The 26,072-nt window shown below is 43.3% G+C and overlaps 1 protein-coding gene across 2 annotated transcripts; it reads right to left on the bottom strand.

The window, feature by feature from the left end:
* Nucleotides 1-87: 87 nt before the first annotated feature.
* On the bottom strand, nucleotides 88-23,476 carry LOC108934692 (USP6 N-terminal-like protein). 2 transcript variants are annotated; one of them, XM_029256450.1, is made up of 16 exons: nucleotides 23,225-23,476; nucleotides 21,799-22,018; nucleotides 21,669-21,712; nucleotides 13,588-13,661; nucleotides 9,888-9,967; nucleotides 9,622-9,661; nucleotides 9,261-9,341; nucleotides 9,054-9,161; nucleotides 8,400-8,509; nucleotides 6,244-6,292; nucleotides 5,081-5,201; nucleotides 4,771-4,865; nucleotides 4,536-4,601; nucleotides 3,392-3,491; nucleotides 2,817-2,969; nucleotides 88-2,708 (listed from the first exon to the last, which is right to left on the bottom strand). In XM_029256450.1, exons 4-16 carry the CDS (start codon nucleotides 13,651-13,653, stop codon nucleotides 1,831-1,833), a joined length of 1,947 nt encoding a protein of 648 aa, XP_029112283.1. In that variant the 5' UTR covers nucleotides 13,654-13,661; nucleotides 21,669-21,712; nucleotides 21,799-22,018; nucleotides 23,225-23,476; the 3' UTR covers nucleotides 88-1,830. The 2 variants fall into 2 exon arrangements, with proteins under 2 accessions (XP_029112283.1, XP_018608247.2); XM_018752731.2 differs by lacking the exons at nucleotides 21,669-21,712; nucleotides 21,799-22,018.
* Nucleotides 23,477-26,072: the final 2,596 nt, after the last annotated feature.

Raw genomic sequence — 26,072 nt, forward strand, 5'->3', positions numbered from 1 at the left:
AGAACATTGCATAATAATCCTCATTGATCCCATGTTAACAGGAGAAGGAAAAAATACACATTAAATATTAACTTTTTCACAAATTTAGTTCCATGCATAGTATACCTTTAATAATGCAATTAAAGGCTGTATTTAACAGGCTTTGCTAAAAAGACCTTTTCCCCCCAAAACTGTTACACATGGCACATCAGCATACAACAGTACAAACGGAGAAGCCGAACGGGTAGCAGCTTCAACACTTCCGAGCAGAAGGAAAACTTCGGAAAACAAATTGCTCACACCGTAAGGTTAATAATACACGTTTCATTGTGATTTATAAAAATCAGTTTCCTGGCCTAGATGGATTATAGCGTTAAACAGTGAGCCAACGAATGCTGCTGTGCCACGTGTACAATCACTACTACATCCGCCCAACACGTAATACACACGCACAAAAAAAAAAACAAACAACGCTTTTCCTTTGTATTCCTGTAATTGCGAGTCTTTTCCGTTGATTGTCATGATAATAAAATAAATTATTCCTAACCTCACCTCTACAAAACACACACAAAAACTTAAGGGTGTTTTGGAACTGTAGGGATTTTTCCACATTGTCTGGGGTGGGGTATTTGTGTAATGAGGGGTTTCTCCATAGCTTATAACTTACAACACATGAAGGTCTGATAAAATTAACATATACAATGCTTTACAAAAAAGAAAAAACAAAACTGTACAGAAAACTCAATCTGAAATGCCTTCAAAAGCCTCCAAATACAGAGAGATAAAAATGATGCAGAAACTGAGCACAACACACAATAACACCAGGGGGAGATGTTGACCAACAAAAGGATTTGCTCTCAAACTTTCCTAAGTGACATGTCTGCTTTTGTGGACAACAGCCAGTGGAAATTCTTACAGCATGTCATCACTCTGTACTAATTATGTATAAAGAGACTGATCGTCATCCAGGGAGTTATATACATATTACACAACACATGGAGGCTGAAAGCCTCAATACTGTTCCCATTTAAATACAATATTTAGGAAATATCTACTGTACATTACTGCTACAAAGTCTTGAGACACTGCGTATGGAGGTTTAAGTTTTAAACGTTAAAAACAGCAAAATTATGTGAAATAAATAACATGCCTCTGAAAAGGGCCCAAGCTGCAAATATTTATGAGCTCAGAATAGTTGACATTCATCTGTTGCGCAATAATGGTGGAAGAAACATCTGTATTGGGACAGAATAAATACTGGGGCCAAAAATGAAACAACGTGCAATGTTTGAACTAACAACCTTTTGCCTCAGTGCAACATTAGTCATTTACAGTTCTGGACTTCTTTGGTATTGTACACATATTGATTTGACAATAAATGACTAGTCTTTGCCAAAATCTTGCCCCTCTAAGTTCAAATACAGCTGCAACTATAAATGTACATATAATTCAACTACAAATTGCCCTGTTGTAAATATGGAGCATTGTGTAATTAATCATCATACAAAGACATGTTGCTTACTAGTAGCTGTGACGGCTCACGGGCTGAAATTTCACTGGAAATTGGAAAGGTGGGAGAAAAATTCCAGACTGGAAGATAAGAAGCTCCAGATCGCCCTGGGGGGCTACGAGGGCTCATGGCTACAGCTGCTGGTGAAGAACGGCTTGGTGGCCTTCCAGCCCTTAAATGGGCCCAGTTCCACTGTGGTCCCCCACAAGCTCTGACTGTGGCCCAGATTAGCCTGGTGGTTTTGTCTTTGGTTGGGAAGCCCGAGGGTTGGCTGAGTGGCGCTGAGAAAGATCAGTCCGTCCAAGAGAGGCAGTGACCAAGGCTTGGCCTGCGGCCACAGGCTATACGTGTGGACCATTGGTGTGCTGCTCCTGAGGATGAGGCACAGACAGTGAGTGAGGGGGGTGCGGAGGGGATGGCTTTCCAGGTAGGAAAAAGACAGGGGGTGGTGGGGGAGGGAAAGATGAGGGCGACTCTGATCTCAAGGTTTCTGCAGGGTTAGAGGGTCCGGCCGCATTTCTGACCTCTGGGTGAGATGGGTCTAAGGTAGCTGCAATCTTTAACAGATGGTCCAGGCAGCGGTCCACCTCCCCCTCTCCCTCGGAGAGATTGTCATACTGGGAAATGTTGGATGGCCGCCTGTTGCTGGAGGATGGGGGCACTGACAGTGTCGCTGGGAATGTGACAGGCAATGGTGGCGTCCTGAACTGCAGTCCGGTATCCTTCAGGGCGAGGTCCTCAGGCCCTGGTCTAGGATCAAGGTCAAGGGCAGTGGCTTGGGCTGAACTCCCCAAGGAGTCCTCCAGGTACACTGGTGGGGGTGGAGGCAGGTCTGGTAAGTCCAGGAGCTCCCCCTCATCTTGCAAAACATCCGTCTCGGAGGGCTCGTAAGGCGGAGGCCAGTCCATGCTGTCTCTCCATGCGTTGCGCTCAGCATCCTCCACCAGTTCACACTTGATATGAAGTGGCACCTTTAGCGGCAAACATGGTTTCTCACCGGATACTGGCTGAGGACCGTCCCCATTGGGAATCCTGAAATCCAAACTGTTACTTGGTGGTTGGCTCTTGTCCTGCCACTGTCCAATTGGCGGAATCCCCACCTTCGGAGGAGGCAATTGGGGCTCAGGTTTCCCGTTGACAGCCACAAGAGGCTTCACTGGTGTTCGCACCAAAGGCACCTCAAGGCCCAGGGTCTTCTTCGGGAGTTCATCTGACTTCGCTGGGGAAAGAAAGAATTCGTAAAATGAGATGTTTGCCTTTAGATCTGTAATCAATCAGCATACTTAAAGGGAAAAAAAAACAACTGCCGATATTGTGCTAAGGCAACCTGGGGGAGGAAGGTCCAGCTTCATTTTGCGTAGTTCTGACATTGAGGCTTGCAGCTGCTCAATGACGCCATCATTGGACAGGCAGAAGGACTCCACAATCTTCTCCTGCAGGAACTCTCGCAACTCCTCCAGAGACATCTTCAGTAGCTGCTCTGCAGGAAGAGAACCAGTATAGGTCATCCATCCATTCATGAATTCAACAATCCAATCTAGACATTTGTTCGAGAATTGAAAAATCCAGACAAGCCAATCATTAGAGAATCAATTAATCCAAGCCTGCCAATGATAAGTCAATTGACCAATTCATGGACAGTCAATTATTACTACCAGCCAGTGATTAGTAACTGAAACAGTGTAAATTTGACTGTTAGAGTGACCTTGCAATCTCCGCCCTTGCTGGATTACCCATGAAGATGATTCTTATCCTGAACTGAAAAATGACCCAACTGTGCATCATTGAAAGCAACTTAGAGCAAAACTCTAACATTGTAAAGAGCCCTGGAAAAAGTTAAACAAACAGCTAAATAAATATCAGGACGGCTTATTAGCAAACACTGACGTGGAAGGGACTTACTCTTGTGTATTTTGAGGATGGTATAGGCCATTGCAGTTAGAATCCTCTCCCCTTCCAGAATGTAGATATCCCATAAGCGCAGGGTCAGGGTGACAGGTGTCTGTTTAGAGATGTGGGAGAAAACACAAAGCTAAATAACGGGAAAAAATGTGTAAAAAGACCAAAAAAAAATGCAAATCAACAAAAATAAATAGATGGTTTGTGTTATTAAATGGAGGGCCCCTGAAAACATGGTACGCTCTGAGGACTTGGCACTGCAAAGCTCAAATGTGCTGAAAGCAGCTAGCCTTGGTCCATACCACAGAAGCCATGAATCCTGCTGGTGTGTGTGTGTGTAAGTTTATACATACACGGGTGCGCACGAAGTAAAGAACAAGCTGAATTGGCCTGAAAACCACACAGCTGCTCTACTCCAAACCCTGATTTGGGAGGCCACTCTGTGATAGAGGGACTCACATTCTCCAAGGGAGAAAAAAGAGGGGAAAAAAAACCAACTTAATTTGAATTTTCTACAGAACCGCACTGAATGCAGGATTTATGCCGTCTTCCGTGCCCTTGAACAGATCTTCTCTACTTCAGACTATATATGGACATGTTCTCTTTTTTTCTGTAAAAAGTAAGGGATTTGTGTAGGACTCTGATACATTTTCCCATCAGAAAGATCTAGCAAAATATTTGGACAACTGGAAAAATTGGGATTTTTGTTTCTATGCTTGTCATACTAATTAACCCACCAAAAAAAAATCAATTTTTTAAAATTTTCACCGACTAAACGTTTTACTTAAGTTTTTACTTACTTTATCTCTACATTTTACCAAACCTGCTGTTTTTTTACACGTCATTTGCGGGGACTTCTCATTGAGTTTAATGCCATTTATTACTACAATCTTTGCCCCTTAAACAAAAAATTCACCCAGTTGATAAAACAATTTCCTGCTATTTTCTTTTTAAAGCAGACCATCTAAAAAAGGCTTTTTTACTATGAGTAAAACCCCACATGGTCTGCATTTGTGGATTTAAACACACATGCATATAATATATATATATATATATATTATATACACACACACACACACACACACACACACACACACACACACACAAACAAACCCAAATTGAGGCACATATTTGTAAAATTTCTTACCCTGTCAATAAAGCACTGCAGAAACCATTTGGTAGTGTAAATCCCAGCTGACATCTGCTCCTTGTCCTGGAGGACAGAGTATGTGATTTAGGAGGAAAAGCCATCCAAATCTACAGTACAGCCCAAACGGACCATCAAGGCTCAGAGTTTACACTAGCTTGTCCCTTCGCTCTGATCGGTCACTTTAAACATTTCCTGTCCCTGACCTAAAAAAAAAAACCAAAACAAACCTTACCAAATGCTTCTTCAACTTGGGGAGCAGCTTGGAAAGGATCTGATCATGATGGGTCTGAAAGCGCTGGAGTTTAGGAAAGCTAGGGATAAAGAATCCTTCAAAGAAAAGGAAGGTGTCAACATGAGGTTCACGATGTCATTTTTAAAGCTTGTCATTTTCAAAACTCATTTACACCCATCTCCTAGCACTTAAAGTGCTCAGGTTCAGAGATTAACAAATAGTTTTGACTTCCAGGAAACAGGTGTCTTAAGAAGAGCTGGACCAGTGATCTCCCAGTTTCAGATGGGTCGGTCCAGCCGCTCCTCCTCACCATGCATCGCGTGCCGCTGGTTGGTCAGCAGCTGCGACAGAGCCCAGAAGGCATCCTCCTCGTTCATATACATCAGCAGGATGGCCGCAATCTGGCTCATGCCCTGGCAGTAGCTCACTTCCTGTGAACACAACAGGGGGCAAGGGGTGAGGCCTCTCCACATGCCACACTTTGGGACTGCCAACCTCACAACTGTACATTAATAGACCACTCTTAACAACAAACCTACACAAGCAAACTCGTAAAACTACCTTTTCCTTCCTGACCATATGGAACCACTTAATAAAACTGAAAGAGGTGCACGAATAATTTCTCTTCCAATGGCCTAACGTAAAGTGCATGTGTCATTGAGTCATTCCCTTCTTGCGTATCTTTGCGGCTTCCCATCATCTGCCTGCGACGCGGATGTCTTTTGAAATGGACACAATGCGTTTTCTTCATTAAGAATGTGAAAGAGGGCACAAAGCAGCAGCGTTTCCTGTTGCTTTGACACCTCACCAAGCAAGTCCAGCTCATTCTCGGCTCTGAGTGGACTGCGAGAGCATGTGTCACGAAACTCAGTTTCTCAACTCCTGCCAATCGCTCACTCATTTGCAGTACACACCAAGCTGACCACTTAATATTAGGAATGAGTGTTAAAACGAACAAATTTTCAATGCCATGGTTACGGAAGCAGACTCAGGTGCACGTAGAGGAATATCGACTACCTGAAAGTGGAAAAATGCTGACATGTCTAGTACCAATGGGCTATTTGGTCAGTGCTCCAGGAGAAGCCTTAGTCAAGGTCTTGCTCTGCAACCGTTTGATCACCTTAGAACATTCATTTTTTGTCCGACATTACGCGGAACAGACAAAGTTTTGTGCGACGAAGAATGGCGAATACCGTGCATCTGTATTGACGTCAAATATTCCGCTTTCTCGGTAATGGATAGTTAGCTCTGTAAAACGTACCTCCAAACCCTGAGTCAACTGCAGACTTTCTCATACAATGATACAAACCAAAGGAATAAAACATGATATCAGTGTTACTGGAAAACCAGACAATGGTGTCAGCGAGAGCATACAAAACCCAGCGGAGTGGAGGAATTGCAATCCCCTTCTATCTTTCAACGGTACGACATTTTATGTAACGGACGGGAGCTCTGACGACGTCCCGCACTTACTGTGTTGTAAACGGAGTAAGCTGTCAGGACATGGAACAACTCTTGCTGCCTGTGGAGAAAGGAGACTCAGTCACAGGTAAAATCTATCCCTGCTTGTCATCTCTTCTGCTGCTTTTCAGCCCAACTGCAAGACAAAGTTATCAAAACGGCTTTTATGGTTTCAGTCTGGAAACTACAGGCCTCCTAAGCTGTTTACTAGAGAAGGAGCTCATCTTCACACATCACATTAACATGACATTTTTTAATTTAGCTGATGTTCTCCTCAAAAACGACTTACAACGTTAACACACACACACACACACACACACACACACACACACACACACACAGAGTCTGAAACCGCTTGTCCCAAGCGGGGTCGCGGCAGACCGAAGCTCGAATCTTCAACCTTCAGATCTAAAAGAAGCAGCTGTAACCACTATGTTATCAGCTGCCCCGAACACACATGGTCCTTGATACATCATTGTTGCTCAGGTCACAAAATGTATTTTGTGATCACAATTAACTCGCACCGTAATCTGACTCCGACACAAAGTGTTGTACTCTTACCGCACAACTAAAAAGGGAAGTTTTGCAAACGTTGAGCTTCTCTCCCTGACATTATGAGAAAGAGCTGATGTCACACAAATTCCCTTAATGTGTTTGCAGCAATAAGTCATTCAACACCATTTAAAACGGCGGTGTAAATCTACATTTAACTCAGCACATGCTTTTGCCCAAAGCTACTTACAACTGAGTACACAAAGTACAGTTCACAGTAGGCAAAGAGCTTTAGACACAGACACACAACTGTCAACAGTTTGTCCAATATCACTTTTTCGCCTACGCACATTACACAAGTTGCTGCCTACAGACTTGTGTCGGATAGGAAATGCGAAGCTGATGCGGGAGGGCCATACTAAACTACTTGGACGAATTCAGCAGTTCTGAGAGACACAGGGAGTTTATTCCACCCTATGAGAGCAAAAACAGAGATCCTATAAAATTTTGTTCTTGGAACCTTCGTGAGCAGGAAGACCAAGAGGTCAGAGGTCACCGGTGAACAAAACTAGAACCCCTCACTGCTGGAAACTGCGGTACTGCCTTCTCGTGATGCACTGTGAAATGGCGTTCTCGTACATTTACATTCATTTATTTAGCAGACACTCTTCTCCAAACCGACTTCCAAGGAACTCTACGTAGTGTTATGAACCCACACATCTTATTCACCGCGGTGACTTACACTGCTAGATACACTACTTACACTGGGTCAAACACCAGAAACTGCATTTTTGCCACTTTGAAACGTGAAAAAGGTACGTGCTGGACTCAGACATGCACGCAGCCCATACAGGAAAACTGAATCTCGACTGGAAGCGAGCTGCATTCTTTACTCTAAATAAAGCCGTATTGTGAGTGACTAACAGAGGGGCTGCGCGCGCTATTTCCTGTAGGGTCCGAGTCTGACGGGAAGAGCAGCACAACACCGACAGAGAGGAAGTGGCCACTATTTCTGTCCTCCGCCTGCTTGAAGTTGGTGCAGCTCTCCAACGTAAGGCACAAATGCATTCATCAGGTCAAACCAGATCACTGATAATTTCATCTTTATTTAGTTTAATCACATTTATTACACACGTGTGCATCTCAATTCGACTATGAGGACTGCTGAGAAATTTCAGGTAGCGATCAGATGGGACGTTGGATCCCCCGAGGTGATGGATGCGAAAACACGTTTAGACGCCAACGGTCGATTTTTATCGTGCATCAATCTTTAGAAACATGAGACGCAGATCTCCATCACAAAGGGACCCCTCTTACTCAAGCAGCCATGTACATTCAGGCAGCTTTCACAGGTCTTGCTGGTTCACTCAGTTGACCACATTAACTCATCCTGTAAAGAGCCTCACCCACGATGACACGTTTCGCATGCCTAAGTCAAAGGCACAATAGCAGCAATCATGCACAGGCTACGTGATCAAGCAGGCCATGTTAAAACATTGCTCATGATAAAGGAAGGGCCGTGTCCTGCATGTGACTTTCACCGTTGTGGAAACAAAATCCAAGCCAGGATCCAGCCAACGCGATCTACAGTGTTATTAAAAACCCCTCTGTGGTTCAGAAGGACACCTCTGTCCAAGCCCGGTTGATGGGCCCTCCTCACATGGCCGTCTACTTACTTCACTCCAAACCGCTCCAGAAACATGATGTGGTTTCGAAAAGTCCTGTTGATGTCGAGATCTATCTGCTTGATTTCGGTGGAGCAGTTCCTGGCTTGCACTTTCATTTTCTGTGAACAGCAGAGTTGGTAATTAAAATTGCCAATGAAAACATTGATCGGACAGGGGTCGTGTCTAAATCAACTGCACACAAAAACACATTCATCACTGTGACATGTTTTGCAGCTCAGTTTCTTGAACTCATAAACAGGCTTCACTCTGGCCTGATGCATGATAAATAACGCCAGTCAACTGTTGTTGAACAGCCATGCAGTTACCATGGATACCACTTCCTGGAGTAACAGGAAACGCTCCGAGAGTCACAAATGAGCATCTTTGTTATCCAAACCCATCACCTCCCAATAATAACTGTCAGAAACATTCATTTATCTTAAATTATTTACAAATTCACATATTTACGGAGCAAGGTATTTTTCTGGAACAATTAAAGGGTATTTGCGCAGTAGAGGGGAGTGAAGTTTCGTCTTGGGCAGTTTACAAGTCCATGACCTTAACTTTTACACTAACAGGGAGCCTGAGATCCTTCCAGAAACAGAGTGGAGCAGACAGTGGTTTATGAAGAGATGCGGCTCAGGGTGCACAGAGTTGACCCACCTCATAGACCCCCATGTTCTCCTCTTTCACCTTCTCAACATCGAGCAGCAAGCACCAGATCTGGCCCCGCAGCTTAAGAGGGATGCCCTTGTGCACGCGCCGTGACATCTGAATGACAGAGGTGAGCAGAGCAGGGGTCATCAAGGGCGAAAAGTATTTTCAAAACTGAAAAAGTCATCAGAACGACACAAAAAAACCCCCACTCACCTTGTCACTATTCCTGTATTTCTCCCAGTTCTTGGTCATTTTTAGCCATTTATCCACCCTTTCAATTTCTTGTTGTTTTTGCTGCGGAAGTAAGTACAAAAGTACCATTAAAGTGTATTTAATGCTTTATCAGTCTACCAAACAGCTCTAGATAAATAAGGAAATGAATGGCAAAGATGAAAGTACAGGAATATTTAACTATTTTTAATAATCTCTCAATCAACAGACCAACATTAGACAAAGAGGGAGTCAATGAAAAAAGTTCAAGGGTATGAATTCACATCAGAACGAAGAGAGGCTAACAATGGCAAACATAAAACCATAATATGAGCAGGTTCCTTTATTTATTCACACTTTTTACCTTCTCCTCAAGTGCACTTGGAGTTGGAAGCTCCTTTTGACTGCAGAAAATATTTAAACAAATCAAATTAGTTCTGCACGTAAACGCCACATCACTAGGTGTTCCAAAATGTAAAGGCAGATAACGTGATTAAAAAAAAAAAAACATTCATCCAACATACTCTCAATCTTCACCCATAGAGCTGCATCGCAAGAACCTGTTGCATCTTCATAGGAGGCATTTGCTGTGCTACAACAAGCAAGGAAGGATGGGGAAAAACTACTCACTGCAGGAAGCCACAACGGTCCGTGACCTTGTACACATTGAAGGTGGCATCTTCCCACTGGTCAATGAGCTCTCCCTGAAACTATAAAGCATGAGTTGGGGTTTTAGAACCGACGAAAAGGCTACACCTTTCCGTCCTCTATTGGTTTATTGTGAAAGTTTTCAATGTCACAAATCTTTTGTTTAATTATATACCGTTTTTAGTATTAAATACTAAGTGATATTCTCCCATATCCAGATGGTCAGGTCCTTCCAACGCTTAACATTCACGTGCTTAAAGAAGGGCTTATTGGCTTGGAAGCATGGCTAAAGGTCTGCATGAAGTTGATTTAAACCAAAATGATATGTTGCGACCAAGAAGCTAATACAAAAAGATATAACATATTACCCTGAAATAACAAATATGCAATAGGCAGTTAATTCCCTGATTTACAAACTTTATGCATTTAGCTTTATGCACTTTTCCCCAAGGTGCCTTGTTACTAACTGCAATTATTCACCCATTTATACACTCGCTGCTGTTTACCACTTGTCCAAATCAGGGTGGTGGTGGTCCGGAACCTATCCTATAATGACAAGGAGTGAGGCTAAGGAGGGTACACCCTGGGTCTGATGTCAGTCTATTACAATGTCCCATTTATAGAGCGCTCTAATTTTTATTGTATCAGTTCAAGGGAAGCACCTTGCTGAAGGGTACTACAGCAGGAGGTGGGATTCAAACCCAGGTCCTTTAAATCTCAGCTTTCAACCACTACACTAGCTGCTGCTTTTTATACAACAACAATAAACAGTACACATACACACACACACAGTAAAGAGGTGCACACATCTCATACAGGAAAGAAGACAAATAGAAAGCCCAACAAACAAGATTCAGGTCACAGGTATCAGAACAGGAAATGGAGTCTCTGGGGATCACATATGGTACAGTAGTGCACTTCTGCCTTTTCTTAAAATCACACCTGCTTGACAATGCAGCCACTGAGGTTGCACATGACCAGCACAGCAAGTGTGAAACAAAAGCAACTGCTGTGCTAGATGATGCCAGAACCTGTACTAAACATCATGGGATTTTAAAGTGATTTTAAAGGGTGCCAAAGTTACAAGCACTATCAATTTCTCTTGATCTTAAGTTACAATCACAATGAAGCTAACCACAAAAAGTTCCTCAGATCCTCATCTCATTGCAACGGGACAATCGCGCCCATGTATGACTTTGGCGGCTAAAGGAAGACCTCTTCACGCTTGGTCTTTCACCACTTGCAATAATTTCCACTGCATGACTATATTATTATGGTTAATCTTAGGATACCATTTTGCAAGATGAGTTACAATTCTTAATCCATTTATGCACGTCATTTTTATGGTTTCAGTTCGGGTTACGGGGATGCGGTGGCACAGCGGGTTTGGCCGGGTCCTGCTCTCTGGTGGGTCTGGGGTTCGAGTCCCGCTTGGGGTGCCTTGCAATGGACTGGCATCCTGTCCTGGGTGCGTCCCCTCCCCCTCCAGCCTTGCGCCCTGTGTTGGCGGGTTAGGCTTCGGTTTGCCGTGACCCCGCTTGGGATAAGCGGCTTCAGACTATGTGTGCGAGTTCAGGTTACATACTACAGCACGAGTGAGAGTCAAACCCGGGACCGTCAGATTTCACAGTCCTAACCACTACGCCACCTGATGCCCTATATGAAGGAAGAGTCGACTGAGATATCACCTTCCTATAGGCTTTCTGTGTTGATAAGTATGAGAAGTAAAGTTGACTTTCCAAAATGACTAAAACATTTAATTTATGTGGTAAGATTCTGCACATCACTGACACGTCAACAGCTGGCATGGTCACAAACAAGTCTTTTGCCCTAATGGGGAACACTCTGGTTTTGGAGTGATTCTGAGTAATAATCATTATTTGTCCTTTTTTATACATTCACATAGAGGTTAAAAAAAAGAGTAAGTGGTATATGCAAATATCCTTTATTTGTAGATCCACCAAGAAGATTTTGAACACTTGTGGAGTAGCCTTTAAAAAGAGGCTACACATCAAAAAGGCGCTGACAATATCTTCACCACAGATGTTGCCTTCTGCTTGCCAAAACTATAACTAACAATGCATTTAAATTTTGTAAAAAAAAAAAAAATTCCTGTAATTCCAGTCACAACTCAGCGCATACAAAGGAATAAACGTGACAAAAATGGGGAAATTGTTGTAGACTTAAACTGAACTGCTGTGCTGCATCTTAGACTCTTCTCACCTTCTGCATCAACAGGAAAAAAAGCACCTTTTTTTGTGTTCGGTTTATTTTAAAAGAAAGCAGCAGAAAAACATAGCAAAGGTCTCCTGTACGAGAAACGGAGAACCGCTTTTTAGTTTTTTCCCCAGGACTCGGCAAAACTTAATCAGCGCTACTGTTGCTTGTTTCTCTAACGCAGCTCTGATAAAACCACTCGGACGACCCGTCAAGTTCAGAGACAACCATCATTTATATTTATTCATTTAGCAAATGCTTTCGTCCAAAGTGACATCAATGCAACGTACATCTCAGAGTAAACTGCAATGAGTGCATCACATCAACAGAGAGAGGAGACTCAGATGCAGCATCGAGTTCTAAGCACTCTTATTCTAAGCAGCACCGAGAGAAATGGCTTTGCACAGTAAGAAAAAAATTCAGAAAAATCACACTTGACTTGCAGAAGTCCACAGCCTACAGGCAGTCCCCGGGTTACGGACATCTGACTAACGTAAAAGCCGTAGTTACGAACCACCCCCTGTAAAGCCTATTATATTAAAAATTCAAGTTAAATACAATGATTCATAATAACAAACGGACGCTACTTTGAGACGCGCATCAAAACATTGCGCCTCTACAGCGGTTCGTGGGCTCATGGGCACGTAAGCCTGAGGTAGGACAAAGACTTCCTTTTTTTCAGTCGGGCCATGTTCTCTTTAGCAGTGTCTTGTGCGTTACTGTATTTGGCTTTAATTTTTTTATTTTTACCCTCATAACCATTGCAACAAAGCGTAAATGTGCTGCAAGTGATGGTGATGCATCAAAGAAAAGGAAAACAATTGCGATTGAAACTAAAGCAGAAATAATAAAACAATCAGAAAAAAGTGAAACGCCAACAAACATGGGAAAAGTGAACATTAAAGATTCTTTAATGTTTTTTTATACCTACCTATACACACGCACTCTCTTCCTTCTCCTTTTTCGCTCTCTATAAATACTATAGTAACATTTATTATGTCTTTCTATCTCTCTCACTATTATAAATATTGCCGTTACATTTATTATCATTACATTGTATTACTGTTATTATAACTGCATTGTTATACTAAAGATGTTTTAGTGTATCCGGAACTGTTTCTTTAATGCTTTTTTTTTTAATGCACAGAAAGGCACACGATATACTGTATACTAAGACAAACAACTGTTCCAACTTACAAATCCAATTTAAAGACAGACTGAGGAACAGAACTCGTTTGTAATCCAGGGACTGCCTGTACTTGATTCCTCGCTGGAAGTTTCAAGCTTCAGTACCGTAGGAAATTACTATGAATTTGTACTATCCTCTCTTCATTTCACACAGTTACATGAGCTCTGGAATCTGGAAAACCTAAACATTCTTTGTCCCAGTACAAAACACTGAGGGTGAGTGACTCTGAATATGTTTGCCTTATTTTCCTCTTCACTTTGCTGCAGCGTTACTAACCTTTTCATATTTTGAAATGATGTCAGCACGTTCTTCCGCTATTAATGTGTCGATGTCCTTCTTCATGTCAATATCTGGATGGAAAGAAAATAATTATTAGTTCACTCAGCATAAAGATGCAATCTCAGAATGAAGGTCCGGTCACGAATTCTGTCACAAGAGCGATCTCATGTCAAGTATGACAGTTGCCACATAGATATGTAACTAACCAGCAACCAACCAGAAGTTCGCTGACGGAAATGAGAGCTTTGCAAGTAAACCAGTATTTTAAAAAAAGGGTTCGACGAATGCCGTCATCAGACCGGTCGTACACTGAACTGGCAAAGAGCGTTCTGCTGCTCGCATGAAGAAGACCCATTTCACAGCAAGACACTGGATGTTATTAAGAAACAGACAATCAACTACCGCGCAAAGACTACTCTGAAGAGGTATGTGAAGTGTTACAGAGAATCACCAATGCACATTCTCTAACCAAATGCACTCAGCTATTTTAATCACTTGGGCTATGCTGCTGCCATACCAACAGCTGATGTTATCTGTGGAGACATGCAAAAACAGACAAACGGACACATTTAGAACCACTATATAACACTAAAGTTCATACTGCTGTTTTCGTGAGCGTTACTTGTGTAGAGTGCCTTGCAAAATGTGAGAAAGCTTCATGGGTAAAGACTCCGACAGAGAATAACCCAGAACCCGGTGCAACAGAAAGAGCGGTGCCGCTTTTCTGATACAATGGAAAGCAAGAAGACGACAGCTGAGGCTGTGGAGAGGACTGCCTGGCCAGGCATCGATGGGGAAGGCAGGAATGACACACTCCCCCTAGGTCTTAGCTGTTAATTCCCCCAACCCCCTACCCCTGACAATGTCCACATACAGGGATATCCCTCACCATAGTCCATGAACCTTCATTAAAAGTTAAAAAATACACAAAATACAAAAGCTATGTGGGTAGTTCTATTATACCCCAAGTTTAATTTAAAAAAAAAAAAACTGACTGGGCTGTAAATTTTATTCATTGGGTCATGCAGCTCTCTGAACAATGAAACATCCCCGTCCTTGTAGTTGTCCAACTAACAGCTGGCAGGACACAGCTCAGCTGTGAGGGTACAAGTGTCGAGAGGAGACAAACTGCGACACGTGCAGGGAGAGAGTGCTGCGGAGCTCTCAGTTTGCAGCAGGCAGGGTCTCCATCCACCCAGCAGGACACACCTGCCAGCCCCAGTCGGCCCCTGACCAGTCAAAGATGTCAAATTGTCTCTCTCTACAAGAAGCCTGTGTTTTCCTCCACTACCGTATCGGGTCCCCTTAGACTGCAGAGGACAAGACCAAACTCAGCTGAAACTGACACAGGTCTGTTTTGACAGCCATCAGTTTTATAGTAGTTAGTTAAACTAACAGCAAGGTAGTTCAACTAATCCTTATATTTATTTATTTGACAGATACTTCTCCCCAAAGAGATGTACAACTTACAGTAAACAAAAGTACATTTCACCAACAAAGAGTTCTACACACACACACACACACACACACACATTTTCAGAACCGCTTGTCCCATACGGGGTCACGGGGAACCGGAGCCTACCCGGCAACACAGGGCGTAAGGCTGGAGGGGGAGGGGACACACCCAGGACGGGACGCCAGTCCATCACAAGGCACCCCAAGCGGGACTCGAACCCCAGACCCACCGGAGAGGAGGACTGCGGTCCAACCCACTGCGCCACCGCACCCCCATAGAACCGTAACTAAAGGGACCCTATGAGTTTTAAGATGTAGAAAAAAATGCATAAATCAACTAAAATGAAGAAAACATTACTTGAATATTCTTTAAAATTGTGTCAACTGCACAATATTTGATGATGATACATGGAATGATTCTCTCTTGCTGTTAACCAACAAATGAAACAAATACAGAATCTATGATGTCATGCTATTGAGAAACAAACATTGAACTGTGTGTCATGTTTGAGATTCCAAGCTGTAAGAAATGCATAAATTATTACATTTTCTTTCCATCCAGTGCCAGTAAATGTAGGCAACTTAACACTGTAAGCTGCTTTGAAGGAAAGCATTGACTAAAGATATAAATGGTGGTCCAGAGCCTTGGCTGGAAGCATAGGGCGCAAGGTAGGGTACACCCTGGATGGGATGCCAGTCCATCAAATGGCATTCGAACACACAATCACTCACAGACATACACTCGCTATAGGTAATAAACCTGAAACACGTGTTTAGATTGCTGGAGGAAACCAAGGAAACGTGAAAAACATGCCAACTCATGCCAAAATGAAAAGTACAAACAGCATCAATTGGTCTCTTGTGTGGAAAGCACAGTCTAGCCTCATGACACAGCTACTGTATGCAGGGACAAGAGAAATGCATCTTATGAGCTCGGTGCGAGACGGCGCGCCTACAAAGCGGGAGAAGTGAATCAAAGCCGGGTCTCGTCTGTCGGGCACCTTCCCACGCAAAGAACTTCGCACTCATTTCCGAAAAAACCGACATTCAGGTGCCGATTTGCTACTCGAGCACGGGGACGAACCTACGCAGAAAAAGCCATGTTTACACACATCATTACTTCCTACAGGTCTCACTGGGCTGAACTCTAACAGGAAACCATGATGCAGAAATACAGGCCACAAATACAAGAAACCAAACCAGATTAATATTCTCGGATGAGCACAAATCCACAGATCTACATAAAATAGTGTTGTTCTATAAGTAGTTTTTTATTCCCCCCCAAAGAAATCTGCACATTTTTAATATTGGGTCCATGTACGGTATACAGTAATAGACAACTTGAATTAAATCATCTCAATTCTCTTTACAGCACATCAAACCAAGGCAGCAGACCATCCACAACCCAGTAGAACAGCAAGTTCTGGACCAGTCCCACCATACTACAGTGGAAGCAGATGTGGTGGTGACATAAAGACACCAGTAAAACATGGACATGTCCATATTGATGTCATGTGAAGGGTGAAATTGTGAGGTCAAGGCACACACAGCAAAAATCCCTTAAACTTCTTAGCTTGAGCTGCTGTACAGGCGGCCTCCAAAGCCTAGAGGATATATATGGAATGTGTCCTTTCCTCAGACCAGATTCTCAGCATTTTTTCGCTTTCAGTCTCCGTCAGAGAAAAGTGAAAGGAGAACCAAGTTAAATATTTATGATTTTGATAAATTAAGTTTTGTGGAGCAGTTATAAACTTGTGTGGTGGGTAAGAACACAATTAGGTTAATCCAGCAGGGAATTTCTGCTCAGGTCCCAGGAAGAGCTCCACTGTTGGAAATCTGATGAAGACATATAACAGCTACTCTGTTAAACATCGTGTACAGGTATGTGCCACTTAAGGACGGTGATTTATGTTCTGTGAAACCAGTCGCAGTTCGACTTCGTCGTTGAGCGAACACCATGGAGTGTACAGTACTGTCTTACATTACGGAACTTTTTTAGGTAGAAAGAGTACACTCTAAAATAACAATAGAACTACTGCATAGTAAACATATACCAGTAACAGAGCTGTTTATTAAAACATGTGAGCAATGCATCGCATTACAACCCATACGACAGATATGACGTCGCTCTTAGGAATTTTTGTAGTCCATTATATTTTTATAGGACCACCGTGACGGTCGTATATGGGGTCCATTGCAGTCTGAAACGTGGTAAAGTGGCGCATACCTGTATAGATGCTTAAAGTCACATGTCAGGTAACGAAATAAAGCCTGCATATTAAAGTTAGTTTGAACTCTTTGGTTGGGTCTCATACTCCTGAAGTGCAAAGAAGTTGCGTTAGAGTCATATGGTCTCAAGAAGCAGTGTCAAGCAAGCCAACCTCTTAAGGTTAAATTGGCTCATATCATTGTGTGTGTGTGTGTGTGTGTGTTGTGGTTTATGGGAAGAACACTGCAGACGGGGGAATTTCTTACTGGGTATTCTGCTCATGCGTTACAGTAAACTCTAAACGACCAAGGGTAAAGTCTTGCAATAACTCCTTTTGAGTATTTCTTTCTAAAATGTAACAAATGCCCACAATATTACAGAGGAGATTCTGTCCCAAAAACAACATAATTGTTAGAAGAGTTCACTACCATTAGTCACAGATGATAATAATTACTAAAATTATTTTGAATAAACTGTACAAAGAACTGCTTTAGATTTAAAAGGGCAGATAATAATGGAGTAATTATTAGGGAGTGCTGGATGTTCTCTACTGAGCAGTGCTCTGTTATTTATTGTAACAATTACAGATACTGGAAACAGCTTTGGGCACAAACATCAGCTAAACAAACAAAAAAAAAAATCCAAAATCTTCCAGTTTGGCTAGTACTTAAAAGACAAAGTACTGCAAAAACTAGACACTAAACTCCAAAATATTGCAGCAGTGAGTGGAATAGACAAGTTACAAGATTAGATTGTAATAATTGCAAATTCTAACCAAAACACCTAAAGTGTCATCCCAAATGCTTGCATTCTGTGTACCCAGTTCAGCATGTTTTAAAAGAATTAATGTCAATATGCAGCCACTCTTCCATACCACTAGGAATCAAGAGTATAATTTTAATGGCATACTGGAAAAGTTGCTGGAAAAATGCTTAAAATGTCATAAATGAAGCAACCAAACACTGCACAAGGTCAACCAAAACCAAGTCTACACAACTCAAAACAAAGGTGCACTTCGCCAACACGCAGAGATAGACACGATTCCTAAAACAATCAGTTAGTGCAAACGCACCATTTTTGCCAGCATACAATACACAAGTAGCTGAACAGAGAATTTAGAGTGAATCTTTTTATTTATTTATTTAATTTTGACAGGTAGTGTAGTGAAGGTTTAGAGCAGATACAAGATCAGGAGAGAAGTGGGACCAAAGAGGTTGGGTGTTTCTGAGACCCTTCTTCAATTCAGAGCGAAATTTAGGTGTCCTGAAGGACAGAGGGAGCTCATTCCACTACATCAGAGCCAAGAACCGAGAGAACCTTTGCGCTTTTGATTTTGGACCTCTTGTGTGGGGGACTACTAAGAGGCGGAGGACAGTAACAGTCTGGATGGAGTATCCTGTAGCTACCGGAGAGCAAATCCTTCGAATTCAGGCCTTTCACAGCATCATACATTCCAAAGAACTTCACTTTTGTAATGACATCCAGATGGATTTCAGTACTGACACTCATAAGCTTAACACCAAGTTTAGCACCACGGTGAGAAACAACATTTTTGCATCCATACTTAACTCACAGTCGCCATATGGTCATCGTTAACGGTCTCCTCATGCTGTGACCTTGCGCCACTGATATTAGGATGCGCTCCACTATTCTGTCCCCTGGCTGATGGCTTTTGAATTCGCATGGACTTGCATTGCTTTTGCACTTACTTGCTTTTGGATGGATTTGCATGGAGTTTATTTTTTTTCCCCCTCCCGCCAGTAGCTATGAATCACTGTCATGTCACAGCAGTGGAATGACAGATGACCTCTATGGACTGTGGGAGTCCTGGGTTCCCGTTTTCTCCCATTCTGTTTTGGTTTCCACTTTGTGTTTGTACTTATTGGTCAACTGTAGCCGGAAAAACTTGACCCGCGGTTACACATGTAGAAGACAGTGCCGGAAATACCCCAGGCTCTGGAGGTCTGACCCCCGTGACCTGCTGCTTTTCTTGCTTTCTCTGCGCGCCCCGTTATTTAGCACCGCATAGAATGTCCCAATAATCCTAAGGTATGCTGGCATGTCTCCAGCTCTGACCGTCATTTAGCAGCGCTCTTTCAGTTTTCCAGAGTTATCTGGGAACGGCAGTGACAAATCGAAGAGTCACCGAGTTCTCATGGACTGCTCTGGTTCTGCTTTCGGGGCAGACAGGATTGTGGGGGGTGGGCTTTAAGGCACAAACACAAAATTGTAAAGGGAGGGCAACATTCCGATGTGTGGTTTGAAGCTGGCCTCTCTCTCACACTCTTGATCTCTCTCAAACACAAAAACCAGCAAGAATGAAATACATCTTTTTTTTCTTCACAGGGAGAAGTATGGCTATATACAGCAATTCCCACTGAACTGTATTTTGTCTTAAAACATGATCATCTTTTGTGGGTGGTGTGTGTGCGGGGCACCAGGTAGCACAGTGATTACAGCTGCCACCTGTACTCTCAGACAAACCCTAAACAAAACCCTAAACTGTTTATAGAAAAAAAAAATAAATAAATAAATAAATAATAAATAAAAATCAGTATACGTAACCCCGTTCTGAATGTGTCCCACCCCCCTCCAGCCTTGCGCCCTGTGTTACTGGGTTAGGCTCCGGTTCACCACAAGCCCGCTCGGGACAAGCTGTTTTAGACTGTGCGTGTGTGAGTATACATAGCTTAACATTCTAAGACACTTTGGAGAAAAATGGCAGCTAAATAAATATTTAATCTGAGCACAGCCCTCCGAGGCACAGGCTGATGTGTTCAACGTGCCAAAGAATTCCCACATGTCTCCCTCTCTCGTTTTTCCTCATCTCAGCTGCTCGGTTCCCAATGGACTCCCTCTACACCTCAAACCTACTGAATCCCTTCCAGATTCAAGAAGCGTCTCAGAACTCATCTCTTTCCAACCCCTTTTTCTTCCCGAGGTCCTGACACCTTTATAAGTTATCCCTTCACCTTCTGCTGCTTTTGTCTACACATTTGCTATTCATGTCACATCCACAGGCAGTTACTCAGATATGTGTTAAGGAAGTAGTGGTATCAAAGACACACATTCTGCTTTATTCATCATTTGTTTTAATCCAAACTACGCTATGACAATCATTTGTATCTAAGCACTCAATCCATTGTGGGATGCATTCCTCTTTACTCTAAACTGTACATGGCTTTGGCAAATGCGTCCCCCAGTAGCACAAATGTAAATGTTACAATACGTACAAACAGCCGCACTGTAGACACCAGGGCTTCAGTTCAGATACTGGATGATGACTACACCAAGGTTTGTGTGACAGACACGCAAAACTACAACGGTTACCGCGAGCTATTTGACCAAGGTCTGTGTTGCACCAGCTATGTGGCTTCTGCTATGGACGTTAACCAGTCGACCACATTTTGTGTACGGGTTCATATTAGTTTATATCCTCCATGTACCTATAAGCACACATCTTCTGAGTGAGCCCTGTTGACAGCAGACCGTGAAAAGCACGCGATCGTGCGCACTGAAAACGAAACGAGAATAATCCGCGCTCCACCGATGGAGCATCTGCAAGGTGTAGCCAGGATGCGGTCTCCACCCTGGCGAAATATCCACTGTCTGACAGCTATTTTTTGTCACGTTACAATTAGTCACAAGAGCATCGTCGCTTTGACTTCTCACAGCAAACTAAAAATAAGCATCATGTAACCTTGAGAGTAAATTCAACTGCACACTCAGCACGCTTTAGGACTCCCCATCAGGCGGCCCCTTAATAAAAGCACTGCTATAAAGTGGTAACTCATTCAACGAGCATCACGGTAAAAACTGGAACATGTGTCCACGTCCTGCTGAGGACACGCGTGCCATTGCTCCAGTCCACAGCGTCTATATGAGTTCAGCTGGGAACGAAAAGCTTCCTGAAGGTCTCACTTCCTTCGTCTTTGGAACAGCACACATAACGCCTTTTGTACATTTTTGAGATTTTGACAGCGCCAAAGTTGCAAAATCCAGCACTATGTCATTCCAGTCCTCCTGTGCTACACTTGAGTCTACAAACCAGGTGGTGCTTAATACCATTACTAAGTGATTCATTACTATTATTATTGGTTTTTATTTACCTGACATGCATGTCCAAAGCAACTTAAAATGCAAATTTACAGCGACTTACCAAACAAAGCAGGGTGTATTACTCAAGCAATCTGGGATAAATAACGCAGTCACAGGTTCTAGAGAAGAAGGATTCAAGCAGGGAAACATTCGGAATGCAAGGTGACGGGTGTAAACACTACGCTACCTGCTGTACCCTGTGCGTTAAACGTGGGCTGGAGCAAAACCCTGCAGGATGACATGTCTCGAGGAGGAGGACTGATCTATATAGAGTATAGAACTCCCTACTTAAGGAGTCACAAAGCATTGCCATCATCTTTTTTTTCCTCTCTCCAGCGCAGCGTTCAGACCAGCTGGAAGCTGAATGGGGAAACAAGACAATTTTTTTGGGGTCAGAACAAGGCCTCGGTATCCATGTGTCCCGCAGGGACGCGAGTTCTGCTCACCGGCAACGAAGGTAGAGAACATCGAAGATGAGCGAAGGGGAAGGACGGAGCCGGGCGGCTGTCGAACACGGTGCTGCAGCTCAGAGCACCGCCTTGTCAAAAGCAACAGGAAGCGGTAACTGACACACAAACCGCCGATGCTTCCTGTCCTGCTGTCGTTTCAGATGGTCCGTCTCCCCGAGTCAGGCGGCGCATTTTACACAGCAGGTTCAGCTGAATTCTTTGAAAAGGATGGAAAAAAGGCATCCCGCACTGCTTCCCATACCAACTCTGGACGGTTATTTTTTTTTGCTCCCTTCGAAGTGTGAGATCATGCAGAAAGCCCACATTTTTTTTTTTTTTTTAGCTGCACACAAATATATTAGGATGCTGGTGTACACATGTTTAAGAGGCCGAGATGAAACAGCTAGAAATAACACTACCATGCTTAATTCACCCCATGATGTGTAGTGAAGGGGATGCATACAGAACCCCCCCCCCCCCCCAGACTACATTGAAAACACAACTTCCTTTGTATGACCAAAGCTGTAGTAGTTCATCCTTAGACTAGTTTAGTTCAGGCAAAACTATTTCTAAAATAGGGTTATGATCTTTTTAAAACTCCCCTGTAAATTAATATACTAATAAATATGTAACACAAAGATACTAAACCTCTTCAGCTAAATTACATTTAAAACAACGAGTTATTCTTCACGTCAGGTAAAAAAAACTGCGTGTGAAGCGCAACTGAAGTCACGATTCGTCATTTGGTGCGCGCAAACGGTGGAAAGAGACACACGCAGACACCCTGTTTCTGCGGCGTTAACTTAATGGAAGAAATCGTGAAACCGGACTGGAAAACAACTGAAATCTGCCGAGAGACTGAGGCGGCCGGCGCTGTGTGCGCGCGCGCTGCCGCCGCGGCGCGAGACCTCGGAACTCGCGAAAGCGACCTGAGAGGAGCGGAGCCGAGCTGCGCGTGCTGCGCGCGAGCTCTCGCTCAGCGAGCGACTCCGACTGACGCGAAGCACGAATTTCACGGAGCGAAACGTCCGTTCCGACTTACTCCTCGATATTGTCCCCTCTTAATGAAAGAAATAAAGAGCCAGCGCGCTTTCGCCACTTCCCCGCCGTCACAGTAAGAACTTAGGACCGAATTTTTAGTTCTGTTTCCATGATTCGTGTAGGGGCTAGCAGACGCTTCTCCAACTCCAAGCGACGTACATCTCAGAGAAAATACAATTTGTGTAATTTATAATTAATTCCCCCAACCGATGTCTTATGTAGTGGCTTTTTTTCTTTTTTTTTTTTTTACACATGTCATATAATAACAGTCTCATAATTCATGAGCCATTCTCGAGGCGGCTGGCAGGCAGCGTGTAACAAGACAAAGAGCGAGCATCGCCCCCCTCCCCACCCGCAAAGGTGGAGAATGAGCGCGCGGTACCGTTTTGATGTGTCCCCGTTTCTGCGCCGACCGAACTCTGATCATCATCCTCTCCGCGCCCGGCACGCGACGCCTTCACTCCAGCAGCGATCTTCCATCATGGGCTACTGCAGTAACTAATCCTAACTAACCCTAAACTACTAGCCTAACTAAACTAAGTGGCCGAGTAGCTAAGGCGCGCTGCGAGAGCCCGGCGCGCTATTCTATTCCACCCTCCGATGCACAAAAGCGAAGAAAACGGTTTCGGGCACAGCTGTGCGGATGTTCGTGTGGAGGGGAGGGGAAGGGGGTGGGGTGGGGTGGGGTGGGGTGGGGGCGCGGGGGTTCGCCCTCCGCCGACAGGGGGCGCTGCACGCAACTCGCCGAGTTAGAAGCGCTCCAATGAGTTCAATGATCACTTAATTTAGTAATTGGTTCCATTCATTGCCGATAGTCGCACTACTATTGACAACAATAGTAACAATCATCATCATTCATCATCCCTCTCAGTCAAATATTTGAACTTGTTCACGATGAATTTAGATCTCTACCAGAGACCAAAGAAATTCATTGAAGCATTTTGTGCAGGACACATTCAGTTTAAATGTACATTTACTCACCTGTTCAGCAGACACTTTTCTCCGAAGTATCGTATGTCTCAGAGAACAACACAAAAAGTGCATTAGGTCAGCAGGAGAGATTTGGATGCGCACACGTGATTCTAGAGTTCAGTCCATTGGTCACATGCCACAGTATAAACCAGTGCACACTACGTGAGTAGATGCATATAGGCTTTTTGAATTGTAAAACAAGTTGTTATTAAAAGTTATTGAACAACGTAGATGTTTATCAAGCATTTATAAGATCAGGGGAGAAGAGAGTCTGAAAGAAGTAAGGTTTTGAGACCGTTCTTGAATGCAGAGAGGGATTCAGCAGTTCTGAGTGACAGTGGAACCTCATCCCCCCACATTGAAGGCAGAACCACAAAACTTGACACTTTTCATTTTGGACCTTTCATGTGTGGGACCAGCAATCGTGCAGAGGTGGAGGAGCCTAACAGTCTGGATGGGGTGCAGTGATTGGTCGGGTCTTGTAGATATCGGGAGGAGAAGCTCCACTGATGCTTTTGTAGGCCGTAACCACAGTGTCGAATCGATCCCGGCAGCTACGGGAAGCCAACGCAGAGAGACGAAGATGGGGGATACATGGGAACCCTTCAGCAGGTCAGACAGCTCGTACGGCAGTGCTTGCCATGCAGCGTAAAATTAACTGATAAAAAAGTACTTTCTTGGAAAAACCTTTTCGCTTGTTGAACCGTGTTAATCTATTGTTAAAAATAATTATTTAAATTTATCATTAATAAATTCCCCCCACCCCCAAAAACAGAGTTTGTTATGGTTGCCCGACAATGTGGTTGCACCTTAGGGAACGCTGTCCACCAGAACGACCAGATACAAGAAGTTTTTTCCCTCAAGCCATCACTCTCATGAACGGTTAACAATCGCTTATAGCCTCCTGTGAGTGCAACATTATCCAACCACTTTTTGTAAAATTTAATTCTTATTTAATTCTTATTTATTTTCTTTTTTGTATCTGTACTACTATTTATACTCTCGTATTTCTATACTTGGTAAATATGTTAAATGTGTTATTTATTTATTCTGTGTCATCTGTTTGTTTGTCTCTTTGTTTGTCTGTAAACACTAGAGGCTCTAGAGGCACCTAGAACCTAGAACCACAGCAAATTACTTGTTGGCCAATAAAACAGTTCTTCTGATTCTTAGATTCTAAGTTCTGTCTCAATAAATTTGCGAGCTGTAATACAAGTCACCACAAGAGGCCGCCAAATACCGATAACCATAGCGCCTGTTGCTGTGATTGCTGGGATTCTCTGCTACAACGAAGACTCCTTTTAGGAGATTAATCAAACAAACAGATGTCACTGTCAGCTCACACTTAGTAAACTCCTTATAAGAACAGAAATTTCAGACTCTCGTCCCATAGCAGTTTCCCTGCACAGGCAAGCAACTGGACAACACGTTTAGACGCAGCTTCAATAATTATCAGTGTTTAAATATGGAAACAATAACACAACAACAGAATAAAAAAGCAAATTGAAAAATAGCAGTATTTGAAAAACTGACAGCAGTGAAAGAAAAGGAGTCTATTGATGATAACCACTTGTAGAAGGCAGGGTCACAGCGGTCCAGAGCCTATTCTGGAAGCATGGGGCACGTTCTCGCTGATATTCTGGACCTGTATTTGAATTCGAATTCTACTCTTGGTTAGCAGAGCAATGCTGAAGAAACACAATGGCCTGTTCTGTTGGATGCAGATGACATCTTTGGCAGGGAGTCCTACGAGTCTGAGGATGATATACTGATCGTCAAATGAACCCCCAGATGAATTCCGCCTCCATCCTTCTGGTTCATGCAGTAAAAGTGTATGGTATTCCTCACTGTTTGCACCCCCAAAGTCACTGGCCTTGGCATATTCAGCATTCTTTTGTCATCCCGGGGAGAAATTGAGGCCTTTAGAGGCAACCTGCCCTGGGCTATCCGGCAAAAAAAACTCTATAAATAGAATCTCTGCATTATCCAAGGAGACAACCAACAAGTCAGTCAAACCTTGAACCTTAAGCCCAGTAGACCATCCAAAGCAAAAATAAATCCTACTAGCCTTCAGAAAAGCTGGCAGTCAAGCCACTCATTTTACATTCCACTCTTCCCCCAGGTAAAATAACAGCACCTAGATCTGAGCCAAAGGTGCAAGAGGCAGGCAGGAGCCCAGAGATGGTGAGAGTTGTGGTTATTACTTTGTATGGTTAGTTCGTATTTCACTGATGGCTGCCATTACTGTGCCCATACCA

Source organism: Scleropages formosus, chromosome 11 (genome assembly GCF_900964775.1).
Source record: "Scleropages formosus chromosome 11, fSclFor1.1, whole genome shotgun sequence".
Classification (NCBI taxonomy): domain Eukaryota; kingdom Metazoa; phylum Chordata; class Actinopteri; order Osteoglossiformes; family Osteoglossidae; genus Scleropages; species Scleropages formosus.